The 13,896-nt window shown below is 42.6% G+C and overlaps 1 protein-coding gene across 1 annotated transcript in view; it reads left to right on the plus strand.

Annotated features, from left to right (window-relative positions):
* COL9A1 (collagen type IX alpha 1 chain) overlaps positions 1 to 13,896 on the plus strand; it is a 105,704-nt gene that overhangs the window by 23,555 nt on the left and 68,253 nt on the right. The window contains exons 6-9 of the mRNA XM_074988877.1: positions 10,349 to 10,428; positions 12,445 to 12,544; positions 13,037 to 13,072; positions 13,192 to 13,254. Of these exons, the coding sequence (XP_074844978.1) occupies positions 10,349 to 10,428; positions 12,445 to 12,544; positions 13,037 to 13,072; positions 13,192 to 13,254 (279 nt within the window). The remainder of the gene's footprint in view (positions 1 to 10,348; positions 10,429 to 12,444; positions 12,545 to 13,036; positions 13,073 to 13,191; positions 13,255 to 13,896) is intronic.

Here is a 13,896-nt window from a genome sequence, read left to right on the forward strand (position 1 = left end):
TACTTTGCTGAAGAACAGTTGAATAGAACACAAAGCTAACCCTCCTAATGTATAAATCCCCTTCTTAATGTAAGGACACTCATTACAAAATTTTGGTTCAGTGTAAGTTTCAAATAGTAAGAACTCTATTGACTGTACTGGGAGCCCTGGGCATATATGAGTGAGACTCTGGCCTTAACTTCACTAAGTGATTACTTTGAGATGCTTCCTGTTTCTGTATACTCTCAATTTATTTTGCTCATTTGTGGTGGTGATTTCATTTTTTCACTTGCTATTTAGCATGTATTTTCCTCTCAGATAGTCCCGTCTCACACATTCTGCATGTCCAATTGCATACTGAAACACTCCAATAAAAATCATGTGGATTTTCTGTAAACTACTTGGAAGAAGATTATACATCAGAATCATAGAGTGCAGTGATCTTGAAAATTGATATTACGTAGACCACATTAATAATACCATTGTTTAGTCTGTGAGTCAAATAATTCCGTGAGAAGACCGAGGGGGCTGATTAAATTCTCTTTCACGCAGTGTAAAATCAGTGATTTAAGTGAGAGGAGCATCAATATAGATTGAGAGGATCTCAGTACTGAGCTAATTAATTGTATTCTTAAAACTGTATTACCTTTTGAATCATCCACTAGATGGCAATAAAATCAATGAGGCACACACAAGGCAATTCACTGTACAGGCAGTTCAACAGATTATAGACAATGTTTTAGATTTATTCTAAATGAAGTGGAACATATTTTCTTCAAACATATTAGACAGCTAAATGTTTCAGTGAGTGTTAGCTCTAGTGCTCCTGTAAAGCAAATACTACCTTGGAATCTCAGGCTCCATTTAGATCTTATTTGCGTGTAATTTCCCTCCATTTTCACACAATGCAGCTAAAACAGTAGTGGCATGTTTTGCCCTGTTGTTAAGGTTTATCAACACTGTTGGCATTTTAAGGGCATTTCCAGGTAGTTTAGGCAATGAGATCATATACAAGAAAAATACAACTAAGCAAAGTCATATGTAATTGCTATTTAAATGTGTAATAGATAAACCTCCCTAACAATCTTAGAAAAATCACTCAAAGAAGCTTACAAGAAGTGGAAACTTGGACAGATGACTAGGGAAGAGTATCGTATATATTGCTTGAACATGCAAGGGTGCAGTCAGGAAGGCCAACATGCAACTGGAGTTGCATCTAGCAAGGGATGTGAATGGCTATAAGAAAGGAATCTACAGGCATGTCAGCAATAAGAGGGTGGTCAGGGAAGGCATAGGGCTGTTACTGAATGGGGAAAGTAACCTAGAGGCAGATGACGTGGAAAAAGGTGAAATAATCAATATGTTTTTTTTGCCTCTGTCTTCACAGACAAGGTCAGCTACAAGACTGCTGCATCAGGCAGCCCAGTATGTAGACAAGGTGGGAAGCCCTCAGTGGGGAAAGAAGAGGTTAAGAACTATTCAGAAAAGCCGGACATACACAAATCTATGGGGCCAGATCTAATGCATCTGAGGGTGCTGAGGAAGTTGGCTGATGTGATTGCAGAGCCATTGGTCATTATCTTTGAAAACTATGGCAACTGGGGGAGGTCCTGGATGATTGGAAAAAGGCAAATGCAGTGCTCATCTTTAAAAAAGGGAAGAAGGAGAATCTGGTAAACTACTGACTGTTCAGCCTTACCTGAGTTCCTGGAAAAATCATGGTGCAGATCCTCAAAGAATCCATTTTGAAGCTCTTGGAAAAGAGGAAAGTGATCAGCAATAGTCAGTTTGGATTCACCAAAGGCATATCACATGTAACCAGCCTGACTGCCTCCTATGATGAAGCAACTGGCTCTGGGCATATGGGAAAAGCAGTGAATGAGATAAATCTGGACTTTTGCAAAGCTTTTGATACAGTCTCTCATAGTATTCTTGTCAGCAAGTAAAAGAATTATGGCTTGGATAAATGGACTATAAGGTGGATAGAAAGCTGGTTAGATCATTGGGCTCTGGCTTGTGATCACCAGCTTAATCTCTGGTTGGCGATTGGTATCAAGTGGGAATCACCCAGGGGTCTGTTCTCGGGTCAGTCTTGTTCAAAATTTTCATTAATGATCTGGATTAGGGGATGGATTGCATCCTCAGCAAGTTCACAGCTGACCCTAAAATAGGGTGAGAGGTAGCTATGTTGGAAGATAGGGATGGGGTCCAGAGTGACCTAGACAAATTGGAGGGATTGGGTCAAGATAAATCTGATAAGGTTTAACAATGACACGTGCAGAGTCCTGCACTTAGGACATAAGGATCCCAGACACTGCTACAGTGTAAGAGTATTGCCATCAGATCTAGGGAAGTGATTATTCCGCTTTATTTGACACTATCGAGGCCACATCTGCAATGGTGTGTCCAATTCTGTGTTCCCCCATACAAAAATGATGTGGACGCATTGGAGAGGGTCCAGCGGAAGGCAATAAAAATGACTAGGAAGCTGGAGCACATGACTTATGAGGAGAGGATGATGGATTTAGGCTTATTTAGTCTACAGAAGAGAAGGGTGAAGTGGGATTTGATAATGGCATTCAACTATCTGAAGGGGAATTACTAAGAGGATGAAGAGAAGCTGTTTTCAGCGTTGACAGATTAAAGAACGAGGAGCAATGGGCTCAAGTTACAGTGGGAGAGGTCTAGGTTGGCGATTAGGCATGCAAATGGCCATTTCGAAGTTTATTAATGAAGCGCTGACATACATATTCAGCGCCTCATTAGCACGCGGGCGGCTGCGGCACTTCGAAATTGATGAGGCTCACTGCTGTGCGGCTCATCCAGATGGGGCTCCTTTTCGAAAGGACCCCAGCTACTTCGAAGTCCCCTTATTCCTATGAGCAGATGGGAATAAGGGGACTTCGAAGTAGGCGGGATCCTTTCGAAAAGGAGCCCTCTCTGGATGAGCCGCGCGGCGGTGAGCTGTGTCAATTTCAAAGTGCTGTGGCCGCCCTCATGCTAATGCAGCGCTGAATATGTATTTCAACACTTCATTAGTAAACTTTGACATGGCCATTTGCAGGGCCATTTCGAAGTTTTTGGCTAGTGTAGACACGGCCTAGGAGGGTAGTAAAGCACTGGAATAGGATACCTAGAGTTGTGGTGGAATCTCCATCCCTAGAGGTTTTTAAGTTGTGGCTTGACAAAGCCCTGACTGGGATGATTTAGTTGGGATTGGCCCTGCTTTGAGCAGGGAGTTGGACCTGAACTCCTGAGATCTCTTCCAACCCTATAATTCTGTGAATCTTGGGAAATGGATGTTAATCTATTAACTCCAAAAAGCCACTAAATGTTTGCATTTATAAGACATCTGTCACTATAGTAACTACACATTATAAAATGGTGTGCTTTGCATATGATTACATGGGTATAATGTAGTAATCAACTGATTTTAGAGATCCAGTCAGATTATTTCCATCATATAATCATACTTCTGTAATATAAACATGTGAAATTCAGTATTCTAAATCAACCAGAGTAAAGATGAGTGTGACAAGATTTTTTCTGTATGTGTGTAGACATATACAACATAGTGGCTATGTGTACACTACAGCGGTCTTTCAAAAGAAGTTCTTCTGGAAGATCTCTTCTAAAAAATCTTCTTTCGAAAGAACAGGCCAGGGATTGAAAACTCCAGTGCCATGAGGACTGTTCTTTCAAAAAAAGAGCTCGTGGAGCATCTACACATGGTTTTTTCTGAAAGAAGCTTTCAAAAGGAGGCTGTCTTTCTGATCTGGGAGCGGAAGAGGGCTTCTTGAAGAAGAGCCGCATTCTTTCGATTTTGGATTGAAAGCGTATTTCGTGTATAGATGCTCTGCATGTACTTTCGAAAAAGGGCCTGGTTTTCTGAAAGAACTTGCTAGTGTAGACACAGCCAGTGGTAAAAATCATATATCATATATCTCATTTGCTACAAGTATAATATCTGATAGATAGAATATTCATAATGAATTTTTAACTAACCATAATTAACTTTTTATGCAACCTTATGCACTTTATAATCAGGTGAATATTCTGATTTTCACTAGCATGAATAATCTCTATTTAGCTGCTGCACGGATCTCTTATGTTCAGTTTTTAAAATGCACTTGTCAGCACGTCTCTTTGACACATGACCCCATTATCCACGGCTAAAAACCACAGTGGTAAAATGAAAAAAGATATTTTAATAGGCTTGGTTTATACTAGCTTTGACACTTCCATGGACTTTTCTGAGCACCTCGATTCCGCATTTCTCCAATAATAAGTCTTTGTAGTGAAATTCATGGAAAGAAATTGAGACAGTGTGTCTTCATATGTGTGCAAAGCACCTTTAAAATATTTCTCTGATGCAAGGACAACAATGTCATCCTTCATGTTCCCTTTCTGTGTTCTACAGACTATAATCTCTGGTCACTTTGGTTATGATGTGGGAAGAGGTCTACAAAGAAAGCCTCGGCTGCAGTTGCTCCCTCTAGAAACAGTTACGCTCTTTTCTTTAATGGACTCCAAGCAGCAGCAGCTTTAAACAATTCATTCATAGTTAAGCTTTTATTTTTCCTTTTTAAAAAACAAATTGCTTTCACATATGCCTAGTGATACATTACATGAAAAAAAACCATTAAGGTTGCAAAGGCAACTGCATTGCTGTTCAACTTTAATGGCACACCCCTCTTCTTTTCCTTTAGTAGTCTGTGTTATGATTTAGCGTTGAATGACCATTCGCTATTTTTTCCCCACAGGCCTCCTTTTTCACTCAGGCTACATCTACACTATGAGATAAATTTGAATTTAAGGCAGTTAGCTCACTATTACCACATGACTGTCTTCACTGTAAATACCATGAGCTCGATTTAGAGAGCACCGATAGCGATATCATACTATTGTCAGAATCTGCTGGGTGTCGCGTCAAGTTTGAATTTAAAATTTTCAAATAAAGGTCAGTGTGGAAGCACCGCGGCTTAAAATTGAATTTATTATCTGCCAGAGGTGTCTTGTATGTAACCCACAATGCCGCTCAGTGCTCCACTCTGGCTGCTGCTCTCCAGGTGTTCAGGGATTATGTAACAGGAAGACCATGAATTTCAAATCAGGACCAGGAAGCCTTATGGCTGTAGGGTCATGTTTGTATAAAGGCTGAGAAATGTCTTCTGTCCTTTGCTATTAGCACTATGAGCGCATCGACCTGTTACAAAAAGCCCCAGCATGGAGTTTGTGGTTCTGTCTCTACACTTGGTATTTTTTAATGTGCTGCCTGGTGCCAGCCGCTGCCTTGCCGCACCAAGTGGCAGCAAGTCTCTTGTGGTGGTTGTGTTTGCATAAGAAACCAAGAAACTTATCAGCAGTTTACATTTGGGTGCACCCCCGTCCTTTCCCCACAGGCACCACGCCGTCGGGGTCTTTCCTGCACCCAACCCCATCATGTGGCTAGTCCCTGACCCAATAAAAGGATGTGCCTGCCACTCAGCGCTGACCATGCTGCCGGGCAGCACCATGTGTTGGTTGCGTGTAGTTAGGGCTCCAAGGGCAGGAAAGATTTTTGGAGGCTTGCAGCATTTGGGGGGACTGCTTCAACTGGCCACCCATTAAAAATATTTCTGGGGCCTTTCTGCCACCGTCGGGAAATCTCCCTTGGCAGCTAAGATTTTTGGGGCTTTGCTGCCACCAGAGGAAGTCTCCCCTGTTGGCTATGAATTGTGGGGGCTTGCAGCCACCCAGTGGGACTACTTCAACTGGCCCCCCATTGAAATCTCCACCGAGCGGCAAAGATTTTCAGGGCCTGTCTGCCACTGGGGGGAAGAATGGTTTAAGTGGCTCTCGAGCCATGGACCCTGAATCCCATTGCCAAAAAAGAATTTCGGGGATCATGTCAACTGGTTCCACAATGGCAAATACCAAAGTGCCCCACAATGGCAATGAAATTTGGTGAGTCCCATTCCCCCCATGATAGCAATACCTGTGTTGTGAAGAGGGAAGACAAAAATATTTTTTTCTAGATTTTTCTATCCCCTTTCTTCTAATTTTGGACCCCTTCAGGTAGGGAAGATTGGGTGGAGGGCCAGTTGAGAATACAGATTGTGCACAGAAGCTGTATAATGGACTGGGAAGCCAAATACCCTCCCCTTAGCAACTCTCTTTTTTTCCAAATCTTTACTATCAACTCTTCATGCTTCTCATTGTCCCTGTATTATTTTCAGGCATAAGATGTAATCAAGGGAGGGGAAACAGTTGGTAGAGGGCCAGTTGAGAAGACACACACCTGGTGCTTTTTATACAATCTTTCATAATTCAGTTACAGCTACAGTTTTAAAAAGCAATTCAGTTATAGAGGAAATATTTCTGTGTACTTGGTGATCTTTGTTGATGCAGTAGTTTTTCTTCCTTCCATCTGGAAAAATGGATGTTTGCTTTCAATGGGAGGGGGATGAGGACAATGCAATGTGGGATGATGATGTCAAGCACCAGCAAAAATACCCAAAATGCAATGGGGATGAGGAATCTGTGGGATAGGTCCCAACAATGCACTGCTGCAATAGTCAATGTTTGCCAATTGAGTGTGACAGCAATAAGTCGACTTTGTGAGGAGCACATGGGGAGGTGACGATAGTCATATTTTAAATTATAAAATCCAGCATTACAAAATCAATATTAATAAATTTGAATTTATCTTGTAGTGTAGACGTAGCCTCAGTGAATGGGCTGTTATTCCATGTTTTTGTTTGATTGCATATTTCTGTGGTGCTGTCTCCATGTTATCTAAAGTCTTTATAAAAATGAATGAATGCTTCTTCACTACACCCCTCTGATATTAGCTGGGGAGCTGAGACACAAAGGCCATTCTACGCATTCCTCTTCCTCCAGAAGCAGCATGGTAATGAGCAGCCTGGAAGATGGTAATGAGGCATGGATGTAAATTTCCTGTGCCTCATTAGCATATGGCCATGTAATTTGGAGTCTGGAAGAAGCTCTGCCAGACTCCAAATTATGCAAGCAGATGGACAGCCCACAGGGATCCCCCAGAAAAAAAAAACTTCTTCCGGAAGCCCCTTTTTGAGGAAGAGGGAGCTTCCAGAAAGAGACGTTTTTTTCTGGGAGATCCCCATGGACTGCATGTCTACACGGCTATTTTGGAGTCTGGCAGAGCTTCTTCCAGACTCCAAATCACATGGCCATATTCTAATGAGGTGCAGGAAATTTACATCCGCACCTCATTAGCATCTTCTGGGCTGCTCATTACCATGCCACTTCTGGAGGAAGAGGCATGTGTAGAAATGGCCAGAGTGATCAAGTTCAAAATTGTCAAATGTCCACCAATTTTGGATATCCAATTTTGAGATAGTGAGAAGAAAATGCTGAAGGTTTGAAAACTAGAAGAAAGCATATTATCTATAGCCATTTTTTTAAAACATAGCAAAAGATAATAGTTTATAGGGATGAAGAAAAATACATTTGATTGAATTCCCATTTTAAACGAATTATTAAAAATATATCAAATGGGTAAATTTTAGCAAACCCCTTTTGAAGAACTCTGAAATAAAATTAGCATAATAAAAACAACAATGTATTTTTGAAAAATAAAATCATTTAAATAAAGCATGTACATTTTCCCTTTTTTTAAAAAAACAATTTAGTTAATGACCCAAGCAATGCTAGTTAAATCTGCTAGTTATATATGCATGCAATCAGCTTTGGTTAAAGCTAGCAGGAAGGTTTCAAAGTGAAGGTTGGAGAAGTGAAGTAAATAAGTGACTCACAAATAAGAAAGTAGAGACAGATAAATAATGCAAAACAGGTAAAAGAGAGCTCCAAATTGAGGAGTGCCACGGCCAACAAATAGAACAAATTAGTTACAAAGAAAGTGCATAAAGTTATGGTGGAATGAGTCTATGGCAAGTTTTGGAAACTAAAGCTGTGGCTGCATTAGCCCCCTCCTTTTGGAGGGGGCATGGTAGTGAGGCACTCTGGCAGATGCTAATGAGGCACTGCCATGAATGTGCAGCGCCTCATTAGCATAATGGCGGCCGCGCGTGCTTCAAAAGTGCCACTTTTGACCCCCTGATTTCAAAAGCCCCTTCTTCCTATTTGGTTTTGGGAAGAAGGGGCTTTCAAAATCAGGTGGTCATTTTGAAAGTCCCCCTGTCTACACAAGCGGCAAGTGTGTCAAAAGTGGCACTTTTGAAGCATGCTTGGCTGCCATTATGCTAATGAGGTGCTGCATATTCATGGAAGTGCCTCATTAGCATCTGCCAAAGTGCCTCAATACCATGCCCCCTCTGAAAGGAGTGTCTAGTATGGCCACAGCCTCAGAAAGAAGCTTTTAAATTAGATTGAGATACATGAGATGCTGGTGATATGACAGAGTGGGGACTTTGGTACAACATCCTTGAGGAAGAAAGCAATGTAGCTTCTACATTCTGGAAACTCTGAAATCTCCAGGGTAAATATAAAGATCAACAAAGAATCGATTGTAAGAACTTAAATAAAGGTGGAATCAAAGTAAAGAAGAATTCTAGCAATTTTCTGAATGTGACAAATGGCAAAGTTGAAGACATAGATGTGACTGTAAAGGACGTCAACCCCTCAAGCATTAATGAGTAACAATACATGGTGTAATGTGGAAATGAGGAAGTCAACATAAGGGATTAGATAGAAATTGAGTGATCTAAGAATGAATCAGAGGAGCTCTAGGTTGGGTTCAGTTTGCACAGAAATTACGACCAAGACTGAAGAGGACACTGAGATGTTCCGGAGGCAGCAGAGAAGAAGACCAAGAAGCCTTGAGGAATTAAACAGTGGAAGGGTTGAAGGGAAGATATGTCACATCAGCTGTCAATAAGACAGAATCAGATAAATAGGAACCTAACCAGGAATTGAAAGTCCTAGGCTGTGTCTACACTAGCCAAAAACTTGGAAATTGCCATTCAAATGGCCATGTCGAAGTTTACTAATGAAGCGCTGAAATACATATTCAGCGCCTCATTAGCATGAGGGAGCCGCGGCACTTCGAAATTGACACGGTTCATCCAGATGCGGCTCCTTTTCGAAAGGACCCCGCCTACTTCGAAGTCCCCTTATTTCCATGAGCAGATGGGAATAAGGGGACTTCGAAGTCGCTGGGGTCCTTTCGAAAAGGAGCCCCGTCTGGATGAGCTGTGCGGCAGCGAGCCACGTCAATTTCGAAGCGCCGCGGCCACCCGCATGCTAATGAGGTGCTGAATATGTATTTCAGCGCTTCATTAGTAAACTTTGAAATGGCCATTCGCATGGCCATTTCGAAGTTTTTGGCTAGTGTAGACGTAGCCCTAAGGACTGAAATTTCTTCTATGGGGTTCTTGGGAAGGCAGGCTAGAGATCAATATTTTTCTTTATTATGAGTACATTTTACACCTGAAAAACGCTTCATGAGCCTTCCTTCCCATTCCACCTGGTCAGAAAAAGAGGAAGGTTATGACTCCCTATACCTGTTTGCAGCCTGAGAAAACATGGACCAGACTATTCATTAGCTTCATGACCACAAAGATCAGGTAGAATGATATGGGAAAATGATCTAAAATTTCAGAAAAAGAAATATTCTGCATGGGTGCTAATATCACTTACATGGAGCCACCTGCATTTAATGTACTACTTGTACATTGCATGCCAAAGGCCAGGCCTCTGAAGCTATCTACAGCATTTGTTCACTCAGTCATTTCTAGCAAAGAGTATGTAAAGGCCACTTTCCTCATCTATGCAGACACATGAAGGGCCAGTTGTTAGTTCAGAGTCAAGGAAGTGGTTTTATTTCTGGTTCATTTTACAGAACCAATGTGAAAATATTGAAGATGATGTGGAATCTCACAAAGGTATATCAGCTTGCCACATGTGTATGATTCAGGTTTCTAGCATTCCTCTTATTAAGATTTCTAACTCCTGCATTCAAACCACAGAACTGTCAAAGCCTAAGGAAATCATTTTGGGAATGTGTGTTCATTCATAAAACAAATTCCACAGAATAGCATATGAAAGAACACCTGTTCTTGGACATGATCAACTCTAGACTCTCTTCTCCCTCAGTTCCTACAGAAGGTTTTATGCACCTTTCTAAATACACAAATGGACAAAACCAAGGAAACAGCTGATGGTAACTAACTGATCTGTTCGAAAAAATATTAAGTTCCAGCACCTGACACCATTCAATTGTTGAGTACTTGCTAGTTATGCTGAAAGTTCCGGTAACAATGAGTTCTATATGTTATATGTTTCTTTGACTGTAATCATACAGAGATGGTTGATCAGAATGGTCTTGAATTTCATATCTGGCAAACATGAACATTTGAACTAAATTAACTCATTATATCTCCTTCACTAGTTCGAAATCCAGTGGATGCTCATTCATTGTGACCCTCTGCGACCACAAAGAGAAACCTGCAGTGAACTTCCAACAAGGAAGCGGGTAAGGGGATTCCTAGGCCTTACATGCCCCATATTCATACCATCATGGGGTCTATATCTTCAGCCTTTTCCTCTGAGTTGCCAGTATCTTTTCCTGTGGTTACAGATGTCTATTTTTAACAAATGTGTCTCTGATTTGGCATCTTTCAGAAGAACCTCATGTTTTGAACTCTTCTCTTGGTTTCTTACTTTTTTTCTTATCAAACCACCCAAGGCAGAGATAAACATATGCCTCTGTAGGGAGTAGGGCTTTCTGCAAGCACCTTGGCCTAGGTCTGCTTTTCTTGCTTGATAATTCACACAGAAAGTTGAGGAAGGGATTGCTGGTGAGGACCATGTTCAGAGCAGCAGCAGCAGGAGCAGGAGCAGCAGGGCAAAGGGTTAAAGGAGCTGGGTGTCATTCAATCCCCTCCTTCTGAGCATTCAGATTTCCTCCAATCCCCATTACCCTCCTCTAAGGCCATTAATAAACAGAGGAAACAGATGCATGTAGCAGGGCTTACCTTTCTACTGCTGCTAGAGAGTCACTTGAGGGGAATTTTTTGCAGGTCCTAAAATCCATCAACAGCAACAGAGTGGAAAGCATTGCTGGTCAGCAGAGAAGTGACCATGGCTAGCACTGCTATTGGCAGGGGATCCTTACCTCTAGGGGTTTTTCTACAAATTATGTGCCTTTGCCTGGCTCAAGTAAGTTGTACCTAACTTTTATTGTGCATTTCTTATTCAATGTGGATAAGGCAGATTTCCGCACAGGTAAGTTTTAAGGAAAGGAAGCCCGCTCAGCGGAAAAGGGAAGGTCTATACAAAGTCCCTAGGAAGCTCAGAACAATCTCCTGTCCTCTTGTCTAGCATATGATGCCTTTCAAAATCCAACCGTCTTGTGGCTGTGTTGTCTTATCCCGCAGTGATGGCTGTAACTGTATTTTTAACAAACTGAACTCACAGTTGCATTTCTGAGGTAGGAAAAATAAGTTAAGCAAAGAGAGGTAGATGCCGTCGGTGCAATTGCTTTGAACAGAACCTTTCTAAGCAATGGGCCAATAAGCAGGGTGTAAACTGCAAGTGAGAACAGATATTGCTAATGTGCCAGCACAATTGGAAAAAGAGCGGGGGGCGGGGGGCAGGGGCCAGAGCTTGGACTGCCTGAATGCAACTGGAGGCTTCAGATACTGGCTGCTCCTGCAGACGGAGTGCATCACCTCCCTCCTGAAGGGGCTTGAGGTTTCACTCACAAAGCCCCCATTGTGCAGTTTGCTATGCCTGGCAGCTGGAGTTTAGTTATAAAGAAAACAGTCCAGTATATTACAGAACTCGAGGGTTACAAATATTCTCTCAAAGAACATGTTTCTTTGGCTTCAAATATATGCAGCCCATGCTACCGCCTCTAACCCCCAGGAACCCAGGCTGTAGAGAACAGGAGCTTTTGCAAAGGGAGTGTTCTTTCCATGAATGCCTCAGTGAGAGCAGAGAAGGGGTGCATTTTCAGTCTTTTTTCCACACTCTGACTCTTAAGAAGGATCACTTCTGTTTAGGCTGAGCGAGCTTGTGACAATGGGTGTGGTGAACTTCAAAGCTTCATTCACAAAGAATATCATTTTTCCTTCACTGGTTTTATATTGATTTTTCAAACGCTGATTAGGGAATTTCTGATCCAAACATCATCCCCAAACGTTTTGCTCTGCCAAGCCCAGCTGGTGCTGTACTGTGACACAGTGACATTGCACACTGGCATGCCTGCTCTTGTGCAGTGCGTGAATGACAATAGACAAGAACAGTGGGAATTTGACAGCTTGTATTCCTGGCTTTGATTGCAATGGGTGTTTTGGCAATCACGAACAAGAGGGAGTGAAGTTCAGTGGGTTAAAATGATGATTGCATTAATCATCATGGCCTGAGAACAGCTCTTTGATCAGCAAAAGGCCCTGGGGACTGAGGAGCCCACTTCACAGCCCCTTTCCTGCACCCTTACCCCTGAGCTGCTGCAAATTTTCGGTGATCTGCGCAATATCTAAGTGCACCTTGTTTTATTCTTTGTCAGAGAGGCCCCCCAGGTCCACAAGGGCCCCCAGGTCCACCCGGGCCCCCAGGAGTTCCTGGCATCGATGGCATAGATGTAAGTGTCTACCCTGCACTTGGAAACACCTTCTGCACATACTTAAATTGTTCTTCTTATTAGTATTTAAGGGGATTCTATGAATTACACAGCACTCTCTACTGTACTTAATAACCAACATAGGGATTATTGTTTTGCATTGGCTGAAGCAATAATGGATTGAAGGTGGGGGGTGGGTGGGACAGGCTGGTAGTCTGTAAAAGGAATTATATGGAATTATTTATTACAGTGTGTGATAGGAATCATATGCAATTATTCCTGATAATTTGTAAAAACAAAACAAAACAAAAAACCACAAAACCCTATACAGAATTGTTCTTGATAGCATACAGTAGGTGTATAGAATCCACATAATAGGAACTATAGGAGGTTACACAATAGAGATTGTTCCTGACCATGTGTTCAGTTAACATTTTGCACGTGGATTTATTGGTGCCACCTCAGGACTGTAAAAGCTGCCGACTGAACTGTTTCCCTTTTACACCCTCTTAGGGAGACAGAGGTCCCAATGGCCCTCCAGGCCCTCCGGTAAGTAAGTTACATTGCTTTGCATTTGATCTTGCAACAGGAATGACCCGGATCTTTGTATTAGCTTTGCTCGCATCTCAATTTAAAATGTTATTTCTCTGTCCATTTGAAACCTGAAGGGTCCGGATGGTGAACCAGGTAAACCAGGTGCCCCTGGGACCCCAGGAGTGCCAGGAGCTGACGTGAGTAGAATTTGATTTCTTTTTTTGGAAACATAATTCATTCTCTAGACTATTTCTGTAGACAGGAGACCTCCTACTAAGGCCGCTGGTTTAATTACAACCCAGAGGCCAGCCGTGCGGGCGGGAGTGTGTGAGTGAAAGATCTGGCTGCTGTTTGAAAGACTCTCTCTCACGCACAGAGGACTGGGCTGGGAGGAGGTTGGCAAGGCAGGGCACAGGGTCTGGAGGCCTGACTTCCCCAGGGAGAGCTAAGGATTCTAGCCTTTCCTTGAGTGATAACAGAGCCAGGATTGTTTGGAGTTACAGAGCAGCAGCTTGCTCCCTTCTTGTTCTGGGGAGGGAAAACAGCTGTGGGGTGAGGGGAGAAGGTGGTTAGAGGGAAGGGAAATGATTGGGTGGGAGGGACCTGCTGAAATCCCCTGTGTAGGAGCCTGTACCATTCATCTATTTACTGCCTGCAGAAATCCAGCCTGCCCCAAGGGAAAGGGAGGAGGAGTCGAGCAACTACTTTGGTGGGAGCCAGGCAGCTGCTGCAGGGAAGCTCTCTATTCAGTGCTGGGTGCTGTTTTAAACCAGAGTGTGCATGCTGCTTTCCACTTGTCCAGGCTTAGGGAGCTACTGGGAGCCAGGGGCATTTGTGGC

Source organism: Carettochelys insculpta, chromosome 3, assembly GCF_033958435.1.
Source record: "Carettochelys insculpta isolate YL-2023 chromosome 3, ASM3395843v1, whole genome shotgun sequence".
NCBI classification, from domain to species: Eukaryota; Metazoa; Chordata; order Testudines; family Carettochelyidae; genus Carettochelys; species Carettochelys insculpta.